Source organism: Aspergillus puulaauensis, chromosome 6, assembly GCF_016861865.1.
Source record: "Aspergillus puulaauensis MK2 DNA, chromosome 6, nearly complete sequence".
NCBI lineage: Eukaryota > Fungi > Ascomycota > Eurotiomycetes > Eurotiales > Aspergillaceae > Aspergillus > Aspergillus puulaauensis.
The window spans coordinates 399262-419240 of record NC_054862.1 but is presented as its reverse complement, the minus strand read 5'-3'; the positions used below and the strand labels follow the sequence as shown (position 1 = coordinate 419240).

General features: G+C 50.8%; 9 protein-coding genes across 9 annotated transcripts; 4 read left to right on the top strand and 5 right to left on the bottom strand.

The window, feature by feature from the left end:
• Nucleotides 1-259: 259 nt before the first annotated feature.
• On the top strand, nucleotides 260-3215 carry SEC24 (COPII subunit SEC24; the record flags this gene model as incomplete). Its single annotated transcript, XM_041706996.1, has 4 exons — nucleotides 260-757; nucleotides 820-2466; nucleotides 2524-3093; nucleotides 3204-3215. The coding sequence occupies 4 exons, from the start codon at nucleotides 260-262 to the stop codon at nucleotides 3213-3215; spliced, it is 2727 nt and encodes a 908-aa protein (XP_041559326.1).
• A 2032-nt stretch (nucleotides 3216-5247) lies between these two features.
• On the top strand, nucleotides 5248-6292 carry PMK1 (MAP kinase Pmk1; the record flags this gene model as incomplete). Its single annotated transcript, XM_041706994.1, has 4 exons — nucleotides 5248-5376; nucleotides 5430-5811; nucleotides 5859-6206; nucleotides 6264-6292. 4 exons carry the CDS (start codon nucleotides 5248-5250, stop codon nucleotides 6290-6292), a joined length of 888 nt encoding a protein of 295 aa, XP_041559325.1.
• Nucleotides 6293-6597: 305 nt separating this feature from the next.
• On the bottom strand, nucleotides 6598-7641 carry APUU_60178S (uroporphyrinogen-III synthase HEM4; the record flags this gene model as incomplete). The annotated part of the gene is made up of 2 exons (XM_041706993.1): nucleotides 6598-7277; nucleotides 7371-7641. The coding sequence occupies 2 exons, from the start codon at nucleotides 7639-7641 to the stop codon at nucleotides 6598-6600; spliced, it is 951 nt and encodes a 316-aa protein (XP_041559324.1).
• Nucleotides 7642-8128: 487 nt separating this feature from the next.
• Nucleotides 8129-9990, bottom strand: NUO40 (complex I NDUFA9 subunit family protein; the record flags this gene model as incomplete). Its single annotated transcript, XM_041706992.1, has 11 exons — nucleotides 8129-8227; nucleotides 8278-8613; nucleotides 8662-8820; nucleotides 8868-9009; nucleotides 9060-9151; nucleotides 9206-9300; nucleotides 9352-9414; nucleotides 9485-9498; nucleotides 9555-9705; nucleotides 9763-9914; nucleotides 9980-9990. 11 exons carry the CDS (start codon nucleotides 9988-9990, stop codon nucleotides 8129-8131), a joined length of 1314 nt encoding a protein of 437 aa, XP_041559323.1.
• An 808-nt stretch (nucleotides 9991-10798) lies between these two features.
• APUU_60176A (class I SAM-dependent methyltransferase) lies at nucleotides 10799-11623 on the top strand (the record flags this gene model as incomplete). The annotated part of the gene is made up of 3 exons (XM_041706991.1): nucleotides 10799-10839; nucleotides 10893-11064; nucleotides 11117-11623. 3 exons carry the CDS (start codon nucleotides 10799-10801, stop codon nucleotides 11621-11623), a joined length of 720 nt encoding a protein of 239 aa, XP_041559322.1.
• Nucleotides 11624-12016: 393 nt separating this feature from the next.
• RPN9 (proteasome regulatory particle lid subunit RPN9) lies at nucleotides 12017-13285 on the top strand (the record flags this gene model as incomplete). Its single annotated transcript, XM_041706990.1, has 3 exons — nucleotides 12017-12284; nucleotides 12347-12582; nucleotides 12644-13285. The coding sequence occupies 3 exons, from the start codon at nucleotides 12017-12019 to the stop codon at nucleotides 13283-13285; spliced, it is 1146 nt and encodes a 381-aa protein (XP_041559321.1).
• Nucleotides 13286-13574: 289 nt separating this feature from the next.
• GAA1 (GPI-anchor transamidase subunit GAA1) lies at nucleotides 13575-15875 on the bottom strand (the record flags this gene model as incomplete). Its single annotated transcript, XM_041706989.1, has 5 exons — nucleotides 13575-14048; nucleotides 14113-14993; nucleotides 15062-15300; nucleotides 15381-15705; nucleotides 15863-15875. 5 exons carry the CDS (start codon nucleotides 15873-15875, stop codon nucleotides 13575-13577), a joined length of 1932 nt encoding a protein of 643 aa, XP_041559320.1.
• Nucleotides 15876-16145: 270 nt separating this feature from the next.
• rbd2 (rhomboid protease family protein RBD2) lies at nucleotides 16146-17235 on the bottom strand (the record flags this gene model as incomplete). Its single annotated transcript, XM_041706988.1, has 6 exons — nucleotides 16146-16363; nucleotides 16417-16538; nucleotides 16588-16653; nucleotides 16704-16785; nucleotides 16852-16989; nucleotides 17043-17235. The coding sequence occupies 6 exons, from the start codon at nucleotides 17233-17235 to the stop codon at nucleotides 16146-16148; spliced, it is 819 nt and encodes a 272-aa protein (XP_041559319.1).
• Nucleotides 17236-17848: 613 nt separating this feature from the next.
• Nucleotides 17849-19686, bottom strand: APUU_60172S (sugar porter family MFS transporter; the record flags this gene model as incomplete). The annotated part of the gene is made up of 6 exons (XM_041706987.1): nucleotides 17849-18226; nucleotides 18282-18530; nucleotides 18578-18985; nucleotides 19037-19102; nucleotides 19154-19410; nucleotides 19470-19686. The coding sequence occupies 6 exons, from the start codon at nucleotides 19684-19686 to the stop codon at nucleotides 17849-17851; spliced, it is 1575 nt and encodes a 524-aa protein (XP_041559318.1).
• Nucleotides 19687-19979: the final 293 nt, after the last annotated feature.

Genomic DNA, 19979 nt, shown 5'->3' with positions numbered 1-19979 from the left:
ATCTCATCATCTGCCTCCAACTCCCACAATTTAAATCTCCCTCCCCAATCCCTTCGCCGTCTTTGGTTGACGCGCCTTTTGTCTTCCGGTTGTTAGTATGCAGCTCCCTGACTGTTTTCCATAATCGAAACATTGACCTCCCCCACAGAGCGAGCCTGAACCCAGTACGCGACCGGAACCCCATCGCTCCTCCGAGAACGCCGCGGACGAGATTCAAATCATCGGAGCAGTATCTACTTGAAAGACGTACGAAATATCGATGGCATCTCCACAAGGGGGCTACCCTCCTCAAGAGGGGTATGACCAACATCCCGCCGGCTTTGGAGCCCCTGTTGAACAACCCGGGGAAGCTCCCCCCCAAGCGCACGCTGGAGGAAAGAAGAAGAGAGCTTATGCTGGAGAGGCCTTTGAGTTTGGATCTGGTGCCAATGCCGGACTGGGAGGCCAGCCGCCTGCCGGTGCTGCTTATGGGGCATACCCTCAACCGCAACAACAGCCGGTATATGGTGCTGATCCCGCCCAGGTGGCTCAAGGATATGCTCCGCCGGTAGCTCCAGGCGTCGCACAGATGACCCAGCAGTTTGGTGCTATGGGTGTTACGGATCCTCACCTTATGCCCCCGCAAGCAGTCCCCCAGGCCCCCCAGGCCCCGCGAGCAGTTCCCCTCAATCAACTCTACCCGACCGACCTGCTCACCCAGCCGTTCAATGTTGCGGAGATCGACTACCCTCCACCCCCAATTGTTTTGCCGCCTGGGGTATGTATATGATAGAGAAGTTCCGGCCTCCAAAAAGCTGATGGTGCTAACCTGTTGCTTAGACAAGCGTCTTTCCCTCTCCCTATGCCAACTGCCCTCCTAAATATGTGCGCTCAACGCTAAATGCCGTTCCGACAACACACTCCCTTTTGAAGAAGTCGAAGCTCCCCTTTGCACTCGTGATTCAGCCCTACGCAGCCCTCCATGATGCGGAAGATCAAGTCCCCGTCATCCCAGACCAAGTCATCTCCCGCTGCCGACGGTGCCGATCCTATATCAACCCGTTCGTGACATTCCTCGACCATGGACACCGCTGGCGTTGCAACATGTGTAACTTGACAAACGATGTGCCGCAGGCCTTTGATTGGGACACCACTCTGCAGAAACCGGCAGACAGGGCATTAAGACCCGATCTCAACCACTCTGTGGTAGAATTTGTTGCTCCTCAGGAATACATGGTCCGCCCTCCGCAGCCGCTTGTTTATCTTTTCTTGATCGATGTGAGTTATGCGTCAGTCACGAACGGCCTCCTGGCCACGAGTGCCCGGTGCATTAGAGAAAGTCTGGACCGGATCCCCAACGCAGACCGACGGACAAGACTCGGCTTCATTGCCGTTGATTCCAGCCTTCACTACTTCAGCATTCCTCGAGATGGCTCAGAGGTTTCTGACCCACGCATGCTGGTCGTCAGCGACTTGGATGAGCCTTTCCTTCCCATTCCTGGGGACCTTTTGGTGACCCTGAGTGAGTGCCGAGAGAACATTGAGCTTTTCCTCGACAAGTTGCAGGAGATGTTCCAAAACACTCAGAACCATGGTTGCGCGATGGGATCAGCGTTGCGTGCCGGATATAAGCTCATTTCACCTGTTGGTGGAAAGATGACTGTTCTTACTTCGTCTTTGCCCAACGTTGGTCATGGCGCTTTGACCATGAGAGAAGACCCCAAGGTTCTAGGAACGAGCAAAGAGAACAGCCTGCTCCAGACGGCGAACAGCTTCTACAAGAGCTTCGCTGTCGAGTGCTCCAAGGCACAGGTATCCGTGGATATGTTCTTGTTTTCAGCTCAGTACCAGGATGTGGCTTCGCTCAGCAACCTTCCCAGATACACCGGCGGGCAAACGTATTACTACCGTGGGTGGAATGCTGCCCGTAGCGAGGACGCAATCAAGTTTGCGCGTGAGTTTTCCGACTACCTGTCTTCGGAGATTGGCCTCGAGGCTGTACTTCGTGTCCGTGCTACCACTGGCCTGCGCATGAGCACCTTCTACGGGAACTTCTTCAACCGTAGCTCGGATCTATGCGCATTCCCAGCATTCCCCCGTGACCAGGCGTATGTTGTTGAAGTTGCGATTGACGAGACTGTCACAAAGCCTGTTGTCTGTATGCAAACCGCCGTACTTCACACGACCTGCAACGGAGAGCGTAGGATTCGAGTCTTGACACTGGCTTTGCCAACCACGCAGAACCTTGCGGATATCTATGCCTCGGCGGATCAGCAAGCCATCACCACGTTTTTCAGCCACAAGGCAGTCGAACGCACACTCGGCAGCGGTCTGGAACCGGCTCGAGAAGCCCTGCAAGCGAAGGTTGTGGAACTACTCTCAACCTACCGTAAGGAACTGGCAGGTGGAAGCGTTGGCGGTGGCGGCCTGCAATTCCCTGCTAACCTTCGAGGCCTCCCTGTTCTTTTCCTCGCCCTGATTAAAAATGTGGGTCCAACCTATCCCTGGAGTAATATCCTTCATTCACTAACATTGAACGTTTAGCTTGGTCTACGCAAGTCGGCACAGATACCGACGGATTTGAGATCTGCGGCCCTTTGCATGTTATCGACCCTTCCTCTCCCTCTCCTCATTCAGTACATTTACCCGAAAATGTATTCTCTTCACGACATGCCCGACAATGCCGGCTTGCCAGATGAACAAACCGGCGAAATTATCCTACCCCCGACTATTAACCTGTCATCTGAGCGGATAGTTCCTTACGGTCTTTATCTCATCGACGACGGACAGACTCAGTTCCTGTGGGTTGGACGCGATGCGGTGCCGCAGCTCCTAGTTGATGTCTTTGGGCTACCCGATAAGACGCAACTCCGGGTTGGCAAGCAGTATCTCCCTGAGCTCGACAATGACTTCAACGGACGTGTTCGTGCAGTGGTCGAGAAGAGCCGGGACCACCGGTCGAAGGGAGTTGGCAGCATTGTGGTGCCACACCTGTACGTGGTCAAGGAGGACGGAGAGCCTGGGCTCCGCCTCTGGGCGCAGACGATGTTGGTGGAAGACAGAGCCGACCAGGGTGTCAGCCTGGTGCAATGGATGGGCTCACTGCGGGAAAAGGTTTGAAACCCTTCTTTCTTTTATTAGTCGTTTGCCTTGTTTTCTTGACCCCGTCGAAGCCTGCAAAGTCATACTTGATAGGTTAGACTGACGAGCTCGAACCGCAACAGGTCGTCCAGTAATGATAGCTTTTACGAATTTTGGCCGATTATATGAGGTATACAACAATAAAGCTGAGGTCGCTGTTCTCATTCGCTTGGATCACTGTACCACTGTACCACTTACCTGGCCGTCTCGGGAATCGGGAGTATAGGGGCTGTAGGATGTAGAGGCGTATTTTGTTTGCTTTTTCTTTCGTTGATTCTCTTGCTGGACAGCCACCAGACAGTCGAGAAGCAGAATGATGACAATTAAAGAGCTCCCCGAATAAGTAGCGCATTGGTCTGGCCTGTGCTGATCATGCATCGTAAAGTTTGGATCACGGCTTAGCCTGTCAGGAGGGCGCGTTGCCCAGGCGCGATAGACAAATCAACGGCTTGAAGAGGACAGAGGAAGCAAGAGGCTGGGATGCAGGAGGATGTGATTTGATGGTGGTTGGTGATATGTGACGGACTAAACGCTGTGATCAATTGGAGCGGCAGCAGTAGCGCCGGTTTCAGCACTGCCCCTCTCTCCTTCTCTCTCTCTCCTCCATGTGTGTGTTCTCCCAAAAGAAGAGAGAACTGGAGAAAAGAAATTGGATGTTGTCTGATTAATAGTGGGACTGCTGAAACACTGGTCGAGACAGCAGCGAGAATCTGGTCAATTGATGGTTCCTGACCCAGAGTTGCTCAGTCACCACTTCCTCCTCTCGTGCCCCTCCACCTCCCACCGTGCCTCAACTCTCTCCATCCACTCCCCATCCTGGAACCAAGGTTCGCTCTGATCTTCGCTCTCCATCTTTCCCTCATCTTCAGCAATCACTCCGTATATCATCACCGTCTCCCCGGCACTGTTCTGTGAGTTCTGTTGCCAACTTGCCCTCCCCGTTTCATCTTAGCAGCCCACCCCACTCGACCCTAGCCGATCTACGCCGCTTTATTAACCTCTCCTCCTCTAGTTAGTCCTCATCCGGGTTCCAAGTCTCCATCTCGCTGCTGTCCTTCTTGGTTCTCGCCCCTCCGCCTTGGATTTTGGGAACATCAAGCTCTTTTTGCTCTGTTAGCTCTGCCTTTTGTTCTCGAGTTGTCTTCGTGACGCCGCACGGAGCCAACACGGACAAAAGCAAAGTAAAAATAGATCGGAGCTGTGAAACATCCACTAAAGACGACAGTTCGTTCTAGCAGTCTGGTGAGATTCTCCTTTGCGTCGCCTGCGTTTGCTTTCCTCACTTAACCCCTGTACACCCTTCCTCTGCCGATTTACCCTGTACGAACTTGGTGGCTAATTGGCGCCGTCGGTTGCCGAATAGGACTCCTGATTTGTACACGAGGCCTTTATAACCTCGTCTTTTTAAAACAACCGACTCCCGGCCACCGGAACATATTGAATCGATCACCAACAGCAACTTCACTCTATCTCGAGCGTTCCTTTTTGCCTTCCCGATCCCTGTCGGCTACTCTGCGATTCGAGCGATTGCAACCGGCACGGGCCATACCCCGCATTCGATTCTTGTCCCGACCACCTCTCCAGTTCAGCGCGCAGGTCGAGAGCGGATTGTTGGCGGCTATTTCATATATTTCAAAACCATCAAGGGAACAAGCAATTGTAAGCGCTACCCATGGTTTCCTTATTTAGGTGCTATGACACGGACACGCGGTCTGCAGTGCGAGTGTACCTCACATGAGGTACTCGAACCGGCTGCGTGGATGTGATCATCTCTATGCACTTAATTATTGCAATGTTATTTTTCCTGATGATAAACTCGCTGGAACCTGTTTTATTGGCATTCGAACTCACAAGCTCACCGCATACCGGTGCTGACGGTCGTCCAGCTTAAAACCAATCAATATGGTCCAGCAAATGCCGCCCCAGGGTGCTTCACGGAAGATCTCCTTCAACGTCTCTGATCAGTACGAGATCCAAGATGTCATTGGTGAGGGTGCTTATGGTGTTGTCTGGTAAGCATTATACCGGAACTAGCTCGGTCGGTACACTGATTCCCACAGCTCCGCCATACACAAGCCCTCTGGCCAGAAGGTAGCCATCAAGAAGATTACTCCCTTCGATCATTCGATGTTTTGTTTGCGCACTTTACGAGAAATGAAGCTGCTCCGGTACTTCAACCACGAGAACATCATTTCAATTTTGGATATCCAAAGACCGCGAAACTATGAGAGTTTCAACGAGGTTTACCTCATTCAGGTACCAACTCACCAGATGATATTCAACAGAATCGGATGATTAATTGTTTATAGGAATTGATGGAAACAGACATGCACCGTGTTATCCGCACGCAGGACCTGTCGGATGACCACTGCCAATACTTCATTTACCAAACCTTGCGTGCGCTCAAGGCTATGCACTCCGCGAACGTCCTTCACCGTGATCTCAAACCGTCCAATCTTCTCCTTAACGCGAACTGTGACCTTAAGGTCTGCGACTTTGGCCTGGCTCGATCTGCAGCGTCCACCGACGACAACTCGGGTTTCATGACGGAATACGTGGCGACGCGCTGGTACCGCGCCCCCGAAATCATGTTGACGTTTAAAGAATACACAAAGGCCATTGATGTGTGGAGTGTGGGCTGCATCCTTGCAGAGATGCTGAGTGGAAAGCCCCTGTTCCCTGGAAAGGACTGTATGTGCACCGGTTGATCGCCCGGAGTGAGAGCTAATATGTGGTAGATCACCACCAACTCACCCTAATTTTGGATGTTCTGGGAACTCCCACCATGGAGGACTACTATGGCATTAAATCCCGACGGGCTCGGGAGTATATCCGTTCTCTCCCATTCAAAAAGAAGATTCCATTTAAAGCCTTGTTCCCGAAGAGCAACGACCTGGCGTTAGACTTGTTGGAGAAGCTTTTGGCCTTTAACCCGACGAAGCGAATCTCCGTTGAAGAGGCTCTGCGCCATCCATATCTGGAGCCGTACCACGATCCGGAAGATGAGCCGACGGCGCCCCCAATTCCCGAAGGATTCTTTGATTTCGACAAAAACAAGGATGCTCTTAGCAAGGAGCAGTTGAAGGGTTAGTCTGCAACACTCTTTTTTTTGATCTCTAGTATGATATACTAATTCTTCTCAGTCCTGATTTACGAGGAAATCATGCGGTAAGGTAAGGGAATTCAAATGTCAGACAGCGTCGGCAGGCTTGAAAGCGCACGATAAGCAGTCAGGCACGCTTGCACATATCATATTTGCATAGAAATGTCTAGGAAGCTAGTTGTACCTATTTTGCGGATTAATTACTGCATTTCATTTGAGTTTCTTCAGGAAATATTAACTGAGTATAAGTAACTCCCGTCCTTTTTTCTTCGTATCTTGTACCAGCCGATAACTTTTGCCAGTAAACAAGCCGTGGGTATATATGTCACAAATCTCTATAGTATAGAAGGCACCCAGACTAACAGGTTAAAAGCCTATCCCAACTTCTTCATAAAATCCTCAATCCCCGCCCCAACCCCCTCCGGCGACGGTTTTGCCGCACAAACATCCGGCTGAAACCCACACTTATTGATTAAATGATCCCTCGTCGTAGGCCCAATCGTCGCAAGAAACACCCTCCTCCTCTCTCCTTCACCAGCTCGTTCAAGCTCCTGCTTCAGAACCCTAACCATCGCATCACATCCCGTAGGCGAGAATACAACAATCCAGATTACCCCTCCATCATCGCCTCTTCCAGAACAAACACCGGTATCTGATTCATGGAGGAGACCACCCAGGACCCCCTCAAAATCCGCACCGAACCCCTCCACAACCCCCGTCTCATAGACAACCACCTCCTCAACACCGATTCTCTTCTCCGCGGGCGTCTGCTCACCCATCAGCGTCTTAGGAATAATATCTCGTCGCGTTTCGCCGACCAGGAAGAGGAGTGGAGGCTTTGTAGCCGTGTCTGATTGTGACGATGACGATGTAGGGAAGAGACTATTGTAATGTTCTAGTATCTCACCGGCTAGAACCTCTCCTGTCCCCGAGGCCTCGCCGTGGATTGTTGCGTGTGGAAGGTATGTATCTCGGAGGGATGTCAAGGAGCGTGCTGTTGCGGGGCCGACGGTGTAGAGGGGGAGGTTCTTTGAGGATGTTTCTAGTATGGATCCTGCAATATAAACAAGATTTGTTAGCATCTTGGTCCTCGGTTACAATAGGAATTGTGCATGTATGTGTGTAGGTAGTGGTATGTAGTACTCACGGTCGACTTTATTTAATAGATCCGCGAAGGCCTCCACGGCCCGCTGCGAGGTAAATATTAGCCCGCCATATTGGCGCCCATGCCCCGGGTTCAGACCGCCGCTTTCGAGAAGGTCTTTGATTTGCTTTAGGTTCTGGTCGTGGAAGGCGTGTGTGAGGACGGGAATGAAGGTTGGTTTGATGTTGCGCGCGGAGAAGAACTCGTCGTAGCCGTCGTGCGGGGAGGACTTGGTTTTTAGCAGGAGGATGTGGTTTTGCTTGGTTGAAGGCATTTTTTTTGCTTGTATTTTTTAATTGGGTGTCTATAAGTTTAGTAGGTTATAGATTGGGTCTTCTTGGATTGGCGCTTTGAGTTGATTGTCTCTTGTTTCTTCGTGGTGGGTTGAGTGATTGCGGAGTGGAGCGGGGAAGGATTCTCCGGGATGTGCGGATTGGCATGACGGTGCATATATAGGTCAGCCCCAGATTAACGAATTACAATGAAATTGACGTCCGCAAGGGGCAAAGAGAGTTACTTGAGTTGTTCCGGCAGTGTTCTGGTTATCAATCGTCCTGAGGTAAGGATATATCACAAGCCTCGGAGAACATGCTTGCTGAAATGACCCAAGGAAATCTGATGATAATCCGGAATTAAGATCCTTAAATTATTGACAGATCTGGAACGAGGCAACAGCGGAATCAATACATTGAATTACGGATACATTTTGAACAAACGGAATCAATGGGTCTAGTATGGTTATGTACACTAAGAAAACAGCACTACTGGTCGTCGAGAACGTGCACGTACTTCTTCTCTTCCGCCCGCTCCCGCTCGGTAGCCGGAGGCAAGTCGTAGTACGATGCGCTTCGGTAACCTTTCTAGACGATTGTTAGCATGAACGGATGTGAACCCAAGGCAAGGGTCTTACCAGGTAGTGGAAAGTGAGTTCAGACAGCTCAGCGGGCTCGATGTCGAGGTCCTTGAACGTCTTGGCAGTCGGGTCGATGTGCTGGTCGATAAACTCCCGCTCAACTTCGTCGGCGCTCATGGTGGGCCACCAGAGGTACTTGTTCAGGAGATGAGCGGCCGGCTTCAGGATGCGCTTGGGAACGTTGATGTGGCGGCGACGCTTGACGATTTCGCGGTCGACGAACGGGGCGATCTCAGCGGGCGAGTATTCCTTCGGGCCGTACAGCTCAAAGGTCGAAGCGGCGGTGGTATCGTCGTGTAGCATGCGCTCAAGGGCGGTACCAACATCGATCGCCTAGATAAATCAGCCTTCTGTTTATATAGGGTGTCCAAGACGGCTTACGTGGACGGGCCAGAAGCGTTGCTGGAGGTGGTTCGCAGTAAACAGGTTAGTCGCACTGGCAAGTCTGTGAAGAAGTCTGTCCTCGAACCCAAACATGGGGGCGGGTCGGACAAGAGTGGTTTCTGGGTAGATAGAGCGTGCTACTTCCTCACCCCATCCCTGTAATAATCAGCTTTCGGTTCAAGAAATGTTCAACGGGAACTGACCTTCGTGGCGAAGAACTCGGAGGGAGAGTTCTTGTCGGCGTTGTACGAGGAGACGTGAATGAATCGGTCAATATCGTACTTGGCGACAGCCTCGGCGATGCGCTCGGTACCGTCGACGTGCACGTCGTTGTATGAGAAGTTCCTGAACGGCAATCAGCAGACCGCTAGACCATGGCGTATTGGGCAACTAACTTGGTAGGGTAGTCACGACCAACAAGGTTGTAGACGACGTCGGAGTGGCGGACACTTTCCTCGATCGACTGGGTGTTGCGGAGGTCGTATTCCTAACATTCGCGTTAACTCGTGCCTCGTCAACCTGCAAGTTTGCTATATCGTACAATGAAAACGACTCTTCCGAGATCACCGGTAACCTTGAGATGACGTTTCATCATCTCCTCACGGTAGGGAACGACAACAGTACATCCCTGCGTAGCTGAAAAGACGTCAACTTAAGGAACCCCCTCACATCGATCGCCGAACATACCGAGTTTGTGGACAATGTAACGACCCAAGAAACCGGTAGCACCGAAGACGGTCGCGGTGTGTCCTAATCACGATTTGCGTTAATCCAAGAAGTTCGTGCGAGGTTGGGAATCGGGAAAGGTTTGGTAAAGTACCTCCGAGGGATGACCTTTAAGGAAGCTTGTCAGCGCTATACACCGTATCGCGGATCAATTGGGCAAGTACCTTCCACCCTGGACCTTCAGGAGAGGCTTTCCAGTCCTGGTAATAGAGACATCTTGAAGAAACCGGCGTTGAACCTGGAATTGGACTGGGGTGGGGACGAACGCCCTGGACCCTAGCACGGGGTTGATGGCCCTGCACTTCTGCATGGTCACTGTTTCAGTCGTTAGCCAAGTTAAATCGCCGAATTGAATGCGTCTGGGATACATACAACACCAAGTTAGAGCTGAGAGAAGGAGGGCGCGAAGCTCGGCAAGCGGTCGTTGATGAGGTCGAAACTCGTTCACCTCCGGGAGCAATCTGTCGGCACGGGACCACGACGCTAGTCCTAATTCGTCAAACAGGCCATTAAAGATCGATTCACTATGCACAACTAACCTAGTTTGAACTTTTTTTACATAGCCAGAGGTTGTATTATATTGCTCTACTTTGTGAACATAGAGTTTTGTTCTGGAATAGCCTACAACTGCGTGAAGCCTCTCTGTGTATGACTATTACTCATCTCTGATTGGTTTTTCGATAGGTGCCTGAGGCCACCAGGATTCCAATGTAAGTTAACTATAGCAAGACCAGGACACTTGATGAAACGTCGAACACAGGAAAAGGACCGGAAAACACGAAGAACGTACAGATTTGAAGCTCTGTCTTTGCTTACAACAAATTGTGGACAATGCGATTTTGGGGGCTATTGCTAAGTATGCAACTATGCAATCTCGTCGACGCCCTATTTAGCAGGCTTGCCAGGTTGAACAGTCTGATATCCTATTGATAGAAACGCAACAAGACAAGATGGCCATTACTTAACGTCTCATCATACAAACTACCAAGCCTGCTGTCCTTATTCTTTTATGCCGAGGGTTGTAATCCGGTCACGTACCATATACCCGCGGGTGGCCATGCTCTAGCAAGGTATTGCATTAGGTACCTTGAAGATTCCAGTAGATAATTACTCTGGTAAAGAGATAGACTATGATTTGTGGAATGCTGTACCTCGCGTGCGTGGCGCTAGACGCAGTTGGACTCTAGACTCGTAGAAGTCTCCGAATAACTCTCCCTTTGGAAGTCTCCGATAACTCTCCGGATAGACAGGCGTGGGCTTGGGAATCGAGAAACATAAATACTGAGAACTTGCCTCGATTTCCTTGTACCTGTTTAGTACCCTTACACCGCTGATCAAGTTTCCTGAGCACCTGACCCATTGATATCATTTATTTGGCGCACGATATATTTTGCTATTGTATAGCAGCATGACTACCGACTTCGCCGAGAAGAACCGTCAGGTTTTTGAGTAAGTTGCCTAAGGTCAAGCTGATTAAGAGAAGAGAGCTCATTATATTACAGAAAACAATCTCGTACCTACCGGTCCGAGTTCGGCAAAGTAGTGGAAACGTTGATCAACGTTGTCAAACACAAGCGTACCTGGGTCAGTGATACATGGACCGACACCGAGGCAGGAAAGGGAAAAGAGATCAAGGTGCTTGAGTATGCTTGCGGCCCTGGTCATATATCTTTGGTAAGATCCTGTGTCTTTATCTAGACGTTAGAGTTAAATCTAATCGGCTTAGGCACTGGCACCGTATGCCACTCGTGTAATCGGCATGGATATCTCGGATGGCATGATCGATGAGTTCAACAAAAATATTCGCGAAGAAGGTCGTTCAGATAACGTAGTCGGAATCAAGGCCAATATTCTTTCGGACTCACCGCCGGCTGAAGTCTCGGGGCCTGAGTACTTCGACTTTGACGTCTTGGTTGTCAGTATGGCTACTCACCATTTTGAACACCCCGGACAAGCCTTGAGCCGCCTGAGTGAGAGGTTGAAGGAAGGAGGAATAATGATGATTGTGGATTTAGTCCCAGAAGAACTTCCTGACCACGGAATGCATCAAATGGGAGACGTTGTCCACACAATTTCGAAACACGGGTTCAGCCTTGAGGAGATGCGGACAATGTACGGAGACGCAGGAGTCAAGACGGGGTTCAAGTATCAGGTTATCGACGAGCCATTGGTGTTTACCAAGAACGGAAACACATTCGAGAAGACCATTTTCATCGCTCGGGGCCAGAAATGAGGCTCTTTTGGGAAACGGGCCAGGCTGTAGCTGTTGCTGTTATAATCCTAATTGCACTTTCAGATAGGTCGAGATAGTTGATAGGGTACACCGATGAAGCCACTGTTCTGCCATATTTTAAGAGTTAAGCGTTAAGCTCTGTAAAGGAGTGTTGTAGTGATGGTGAGGTTGTAGATAGAAGAGGAAGCCGGGGGAATGTGGCTGAATGTGGCTAGTGCGGGCGAGCCACCGCTTGAGGCTTGAGTGGTGAGCTTCCATCAGCGGCCGACCAACGATCCATCCACATCCAACTTGCCTCTCCCCAAACAGCTCCCTCCATTTCCTTATCCGCCCTGTCTTTTCCTGATACCCTCATATCTTAATTCTCGCAGTCGGCTCTTCCGTCCTTTCGCCATGGAGAACCAGAAGATCTCCGATTTCCTCGCCGACCAGCTGCAGCAAGCTCCCGAACAGCACCAGGCGTCGTTCCTGAGCTTCGAAGACTTCTGGGAGCGAAAGCTATGGCACCAGCTCACCAATGCCTTGGTTGATTTCTTCCGTCTACCAGAGAGTGCTCCCCAGCGGTTACCGATATTCAAGACCTTTGTTCTGAGCTTCGCGGACCGGATCAACCAGCTCAACTTTGTCTCGTTGGGGTTGATGGCGTCAACAGAGTGCGCAGGTGAGTCCACTTTCTCGTAGAAGGGGCACAAAGAGCCTCGCTAATTATTTTTGCTGCTATAGATGACCAAGAACGACTATCCTTCCTCACATCACTCGCCGATAAGGTGAACAAACCAGACTCACAAGACGCTTATATCTACGCCCTTGCGGAGCTCGCCAACGTCAAACAACGGCTTCAGAATTTGGATGGAGCACAGAAGGATCTAGATACATGCCAGAGAGTCCTGGACTCGTTCGATGCGGTCGAGACTGTCGTACATGCGTCATTTTACAAAGTCAACGCCGACTACTATCACGTACGCACCACTTTCCCCCATCCATCACTCTTAACTAGCACTGGAACTAAGAACCAAACAGGCCAAAGAAGAATTTGCCTCCTTCTACAAAAATGCCCTTCTTTACCTTGCTTGCATCAGCCTAGAGGATATCCCCGAATCCGAGCGAGTTTCCCGCGCCTACAACCTGAGTGTCGCCGCTCTCGTCTCAGACTCCATCTACAACTTTGGAGAACTCCTTCTTCATCCAATCCTGGATTCCCTGGCAGATACGCCACACACCTGGCTCCGAGACCTTCTCTTCGCCTTTAACCGTGGTGACCTAACCGCCTATGACGTCCTCGCGGGCAACGTGTCCAAGAACCAGTTCCTCCACTCCCACCGCTTCTTCCTATACCAGAAGATCTCGCTTTCGGCACTGACGGAAATGGTGTTCCGCCGCCCACCGCACGACCGCAACTTGACCTTCGCGTCCATCTCCGCAGAGACGAAGGTGCAGCCCGGGGAGATCGAACACTTGGTTATGAAGGCGCTGTCGCTGGGACTGCTGAAGGGTGCTATTGACCAGGTTGGCCAGGTTGCTCAGATCAACTGGGTGCAGCCCAAGGTGCTGGATATGAAACAGATTGACGGTATGCGAAATAGATTGAAGGACTGGGATGCTGGTGTTAACCAGCTGGGTCACTGGATCGAGGGTGTAGGCAAGGATGTGTGGGCTGCATAAGGAGTTATCTTTTGATCTTCGATTACGGGTGGTTTGATCTATAAAAGAGGAGCTTCCTGCATGTAGCTATGTACAACCTGTACTAGACTTAACCATCACAATTGAAATGACATATTCAACATGAGATTGAAGTTTACTATATACGGAGTACTATGACGTGCTGCGCATCACCCAATGTTCAACGAGCCCATTTAAGCCAGTATGTAGTACTAAATCAATACTTTATCTTGACATTACCGATACTCAACGGACAAACCAAATAATGCGTAGTCTTAATAAGAGGACGGACTTAAAACAGCGAACTCCCCACAACCGCGCCACCAACAACCCAAGCAGGCCACCAAACACACCAAACAACAACCTGCGTCCACATGCCCCAAACATCCCACCCGAACGCCGCTTCGGTAAGGACGGTCTCAACATCGGCCCCGAAATACGCACACCCGGCCAGCAGAACGATCGGCGGGGAGAGGATATTCAGGAACACCAGGGTGAGGCTGGAGAGGGCGTAGCGCACAGGCTTTGATTCGGTGCTGAAGCGGTGCACGAAGGATAGAGGGGCGCAGAGGAGGCCGATCATGAAGGAGAGACTGAAGTTGAGGGTTGCAAGGGTTGAGAGGAAGAGGCCCAGGAGGAGGAGGGAGAGGGATTTTATGAGGTGGGTTTGTTGTGCTGTTGTGGTGTTTCGGGAGAGGAGGGGGGCGAGGGTTAGTGGGAGGATGGCGTTTGTGGCTATTGAGGTGTAGGTTGCAAGGGGGTAGGTCTGTATAGGATTAGTACATGTGTGAGTGTTTTTTTTTCTCGAGTGTTTGATGGAGTGGACTGACCTCATGAGAGAGATTGTTGAAGATGTAAAGTGGGACGAGACCTAGTAGGTGTAGACCGACGACAAGCGTGAGTGGCAGCGCGAGCTGACGTTCCGTAGCTGTACTGGTAGGATCCTGTGCATTCGAGACTTGGTCCTCAGGAACGAGCGGTGTCTTCCCCTTTTCACTTGTTTTCTCATCGCGAGGCTCAGCGGCAGGTTTTGACGAGCCGACGGGACCCTTGTAATAGCCAGTTCGTATCCACAAGGCGATGGCCATGATGGTGAAGTTACCAGCAATGAGCATGGCGCTGGGAAGGTAAGTACCGATACTGACGAACCGGTGGGTCTGCATGAGAAGGTAGAAGAAGAAACTCTGGTGCAGATGTTCCAGGAGATTATTGAGACTGCGACATAGACCCTCCACGGTGCGGCCCAGCGCCATCTCATCTTGCCAGCCGTTGCCCTTGGTCTGAAGCGTGATAGCGTCGATATGGTACGGCATAAAGCTGCTATGGGCCCCAGCAGCGTATCCGAGACCTTGTTTAACCATCCCTCTCAGCATGGTTTGAAGCCGCTTCTCATATTTGCCATTGTGCTCCCACATTTCTTGTAGCCGGGCTCCGATCCCCATCTGCCCACCGGCTATCGAGACAGCAGTGTTGAAGAGATCCAAGTTCGGTAGTTGACCGTTGACTCCATCGTACACAATGTGCAAGTTCTCGAAGCGGTGGTCGAACGGATACTCGACCACCAGACCTCCCTGCAGAGCACCACTCTTCAGAGGCAGAGGCTGAACAGTATCCGGCTGCATATCATGGTATGCGTCCACCCACGCCTGAGTGCCCGACTTACTATCAGGCGGAAACACGAAAATGATATCCTTCGACCATAGAGACCAGCCTGCACAGCACATTTGTTAGTAGGTAGTTCTATCCTAGCAAGATCTGTCAGAGTCCGAGTAAACTTACGCTTGAAATACCTTGCAAGAGTCAGCCCAAGCGTAACCCCATTGAGATTCAACTCGCCATCCACGGTCTTCCAAGCTGCAACGAGAACAATAGCCTCAGTCGCGTCTCCGCGCGGCGCTTGGATGATAGCATAGATGTTCTCCCCCTGGTGCGTGATTCCTGAAGAGGTATACTCGTAGCCCTGCGTTGCGACCTTCAGCCCGCTGGCTTTCAGGATCGACTGTATCTTCTCCGAGATCCTAGACGTTATACCCAGAATCAGCAAAACCGATTGGTCGTAGCTCCCGCGAACGGATTGGGGGATTCTTTCCAAACATACACCGGAGTTCGTTCCTCGTTCTTCTGCTCCTGTTCCTCTCCCTGTCCCTGCACCTCGTCACCACCGTTATTACCAACATTCCTCCCTAATAATCCCTCAAGTTCCTTCTTATACCCGCGAAAAATATGCTGCTCGCTACCCGAAAAATACGCATGGACCTGGCCCGGCAAGAGCGCGTTCTCGGAGATATAGGTCCTGCGGGAGTAGTCGTTGAGGGGCAGAAGGAAAAGCCAGATCACGCCGGCGACAATGCACAGGAACGAGAGGATGTACGGGAGCCGGACGAAGAGGAAGGTGGGGTTGTTCCGCAGATTGCGGATTGAGGCTGTTTGTTGGTTCTTGTTAGTGATGCGATCCGGTTTGGTGTTGATTGAGCTCAGGTGGCCTTTGGGGAATCCGGGGTGAAGCAATTGCGGACGGGGTGTAGGAACTGTCGGGTCGGGCTTGGGGTGAAGATAAAGGGATGGTAGAAGCAGACTTACATTTCAAAGCCATGGATTCTGAGGCCTTCACGGACTCTGGTCCATGGGAAGGGGAGAGGGAGAGAAAGGTCGAGCTGATCGGCTCTCCACATGGAAATTTACGTTGGCCGCTAGAGACCAGCTGCACATCTTGATACTAAACAGAATCATCAGCATCACCATCGCCATAATTCATTATTCTATGGAATTAAGCACCCTGAAGCTTATACGGCTAATTACAATGCGATATTTATAGTTAGATATGCACAAGAAGTGAGAATGTTTTGGTCTGTGCAGCGCAGTCTTATGCAGTCCCCAGACGCTGCGACGACCCGACGAACGACATTGGCGTTCCTCGTTCACCTGCAGGCGCGGCGCTGGTTGGAAGGACTCCAAAGCGACCGTATGTCTTTTGGTCGACGGATACGTAGTGCGGCAGTCGTCCCAGGAGGTTCAGCTTTCCTTCGATCCATCTCAAGATCTTCTCAGGGGGAACAAGCACTTTCAGATAACCGAGGCCGACTAAATATTATGTATTAGTTTTAGAACGAAATATCCACGCCGGATAGACTTACGCAGATACCCAATGGCGATAGCGCATAGGTGGCCGAGGAAGCTCGTGTCGGAAACTAGCATTGAGACAACCACGCACACCACCAGTGGGGAAGTCCACGTAGGGATTTTGTAATTGCCAATACTAGAACCAGTCAGTGCAATCCTAAATAATTTCTGCTCTTGTAACATACCTGAAGTAGGGGTTGGACTTGAAGGTCCTAATAGCCTCGGAAGCGAAAAGAAGAAACACCCAGACACTAAACAAACGTCAGTCGCTAGCCGAGCCATGAGCTGACATGGCACTCACCTTGAACCGACAATGGCATTATTACTATGCAGAATGAACTTTTCAATCAAGATATAGATACCCGCGGGGAACGTAGAGAGAGCTAGAAAAAAAAAAAAAGCACATCAGTACGAGAGTCAGCCAACAAAGTCTGACGGATCCCACTCACGTCCCATGAACAAGGCAATAGCAGTCAAAGTTCCGTGCTCAGCTTCGAAGCGCTCAAGTAAAGGCGTCACAGCCAGCAGGTTGAGCAAGGCATGGAAGAAACCCGTGTGGATGAACGGGTAAGTGTTGGTTCGGTACACTGCGGGTTGTCAGTATTCCCCATTTTCGATTCAATAAAGCCGGCCAACATACTGGTACGGAAATTCATCTCATCCGGGATCACAGAACCCCATTGTACAACACTCCAAACGGTTTGCAGCTCAAGCAACCAAAACACGATTATAGCGAGGATAACGAGCCGTGTGAACAGTGGCAGGCGGAGGACGTAGGATCGGACCCTAGAAGGGTTGAATGGTAACGGGGGTAAAGCAGCTGGAGATGCCATGATGTTGCAAATGCGCTTCGAGGAACGGGGGGGTCTATGCGAAGGGCGGATCGGAGTTGGGAGATGTGGACTTGGGGGCGGAGACGCGCGCGATATGGCAGGGAGGCGGAAACAAGGGAATTCACTCAGGCGCTATCTATAAAGAAACAAGCACGAGTTGAATATCGGTTCTAAGCGGCGTAGAGTGACAGGAAAGGCCAACAAATCAACCGTTGGTAAGACCTAGGCAAGCGATCTTGAGACAGACGCGGAAGAATGCGAAACGAGGCGCAGTGAATTGGCAATTGGCAATCGGAGCCCTCAATCCGGAAGGAATGAGCACCGCCACGGGGGAACGGGCCAAAGACAAAGCCTGAAGCGTTTAAAGAGGCAGAAGCTCGAGTGAGTGCGCTTCTTGCTTGATGTTGAGGAGAAGGACTGGACTTTGAGTGTCCGACTTGCTTCGTTCCTAACTGCTGCGGTGGAGTCTTTCGCCGATCCCGGGTCACGTGTTACATTTACACCTGAGGCATAAATATAGTATATTATGGTAAAGATGTTGCTTAATTTCTACAATGATAAATGGTACATTTTGGACATCCTATTTACATCACCAGGAAATCCATAAACAGAGCTATGCTGAAGACACTGACGTTGCCTTCACCCCAGAATCCCCATACACATGCGTAACTCCCGCCGCTTTAGCAGCCCTATAAGCCTTCATCTTCTGCGGCGCAAGACCGTGAGCCTCAAACAGAATATCCATGTCTTCCAGTGGCACGCCATTGGTTTCGGGCACCAGCAGATACATGTATATTGCGCCAAGGACAGTCATCGACCCGAAGAAGAGGAACGTCCCGTAGGTTATGTTGGCGAACATATAAGTCACCGCGTACGAAGTGTAGAACTCGCCTAGCCAGTGGGAGCATGTTGTCATGACCATGCAGAAGGACCGGACGCGTGTTGGGAAGATCTCGGCTGCAATGATCCAGGGCAGGTTCCAGCCGATGGACTGGGTTGATGTTAGCATCTCTCGATGGAGTAATACAGACAACAGGGTAGCTCACATATCCAGCACCGAATATGTAGATGAATGCCGCAGCTGAGTTACTAGCTGCATTCTGGTCTTGACTGGTGTTGAAGGAATCGGTTATTGAGGAGTAGGCTGCCACATAGTACATTGCGAATGCGCACATGGCCGAGCCAACGAAAAGAAGAGGCCGCCGTCCAAAACGGTCTACTAAGAAGAGGAATGTTATGGTCGCCATGATTCCCTTGACGATGCCGTATATTCCTGTTGAGAACAGTTTCGCCGACTGGAGAGTCAGTACCTCCTTGACATAGGAGATTAGGGAAGACATACAGAGCCCTGAAACCCAATGACCTGAAAGAAGGTGACCGAGAAGTTATTCATGGCGTTGATCCCAGTGCTATTCTGGAAGATCATCAAGAGACATCCATGAATAAGACGGGGAATTATCTTCTTGTTGAACGTTTCCGATAGCACAGCCCGGAATCCCGAGGCCGATGTGATCAGGAGTTCATGCTCCATCTGCCTCTCGTAGTCTGCCAATTCACCTGCAACATAAGGATGCTCGACAGGGAGTTGTCGGAGCCAGACCAGAGACTTTTGTGCTTCTTCTCGACGCTCTCGAGTGTAATACCACCGCGGCGACTCGCAGAGGAATATGAGCCCGATTATCATGAGCGTAGCGGGAATGAACTGGAAGGTTATAGGAATGAACCATTGTCTGTCGCCGTTTGGATCGACCTGGACTCGAAATTAGGGTCTATGTGCAAGAGGAGACGGTTTCCAGCTTACACTCTTCTCAACGCCATAATTGATCCAGAACCCTATGATTGTGCCAACCTGAACTCCAATCTCAAACTAATGAAAGAGGTTAGACTCTCGTCAGAAGGAAATATGTGAGGAACTTACACAACCAATGATACCACCTCTAGCAGAAGCAGGGGCACACTCCGAAAGATATTGCGGTATGACAAATGTGGTGCCCCCGATCCCAAAGCCACTGATGAGTCGGCCGACATAGAAAACAGGTATATTTCCATGGCACGCAACCTGGACTATCACTCCAAGGTTAAAGACACAGCCTGCGGCCATCAGTGCGAAGCGACGGCCAAATCGCTCGTTGAAGTAGTAAAACAGCATGACTCCGAAGAAGCAACCGCCCTGGACTGTTTATGGTATAGGCATTAGTGAAAGGCCCAATTAACATGGAGATAGGGATATATACAGGTATTAACCATATGAGCCTGTATAGCACTGGCGTTTTTATTCTCGAGCTCGAATCGTCGAATGAAAGATGGCAAAGAAAACACTCCACCGATGAAGGCCAGGTCATATCCAAAAATGACCGATCCGCCGGCTGCAGTAAAGATCACCCAAAAGAGCTTCCAGTTAAACGCCTCAGGTGGAGTGGCATTGTCTTTGGTATTGAATGCGAACCCCATCGTAGCGGGTTGGGAAGGGGCAGTATGGAGATAGAGTGGAAGAGTGCCGAAATAACGGATGAGAGAGCCGTTTTATAGCGAGCAAGACGGCTGCCACTATATACTCGAAGACAAAGGACATTATCATCTGATGCGTGTTATCTCGGCTGCTTATGGGGACGAGCGTGAGCTATCTGTGGACGCGCTGGACGGCACGGCAGCCATTGGCAGCTTGAACCTGCATTTGGAGACGTTTCCCCCATGGGGTAGGGTAAACCAGGCTTATCACGGTGGATCCACTGCGGTAACTATCA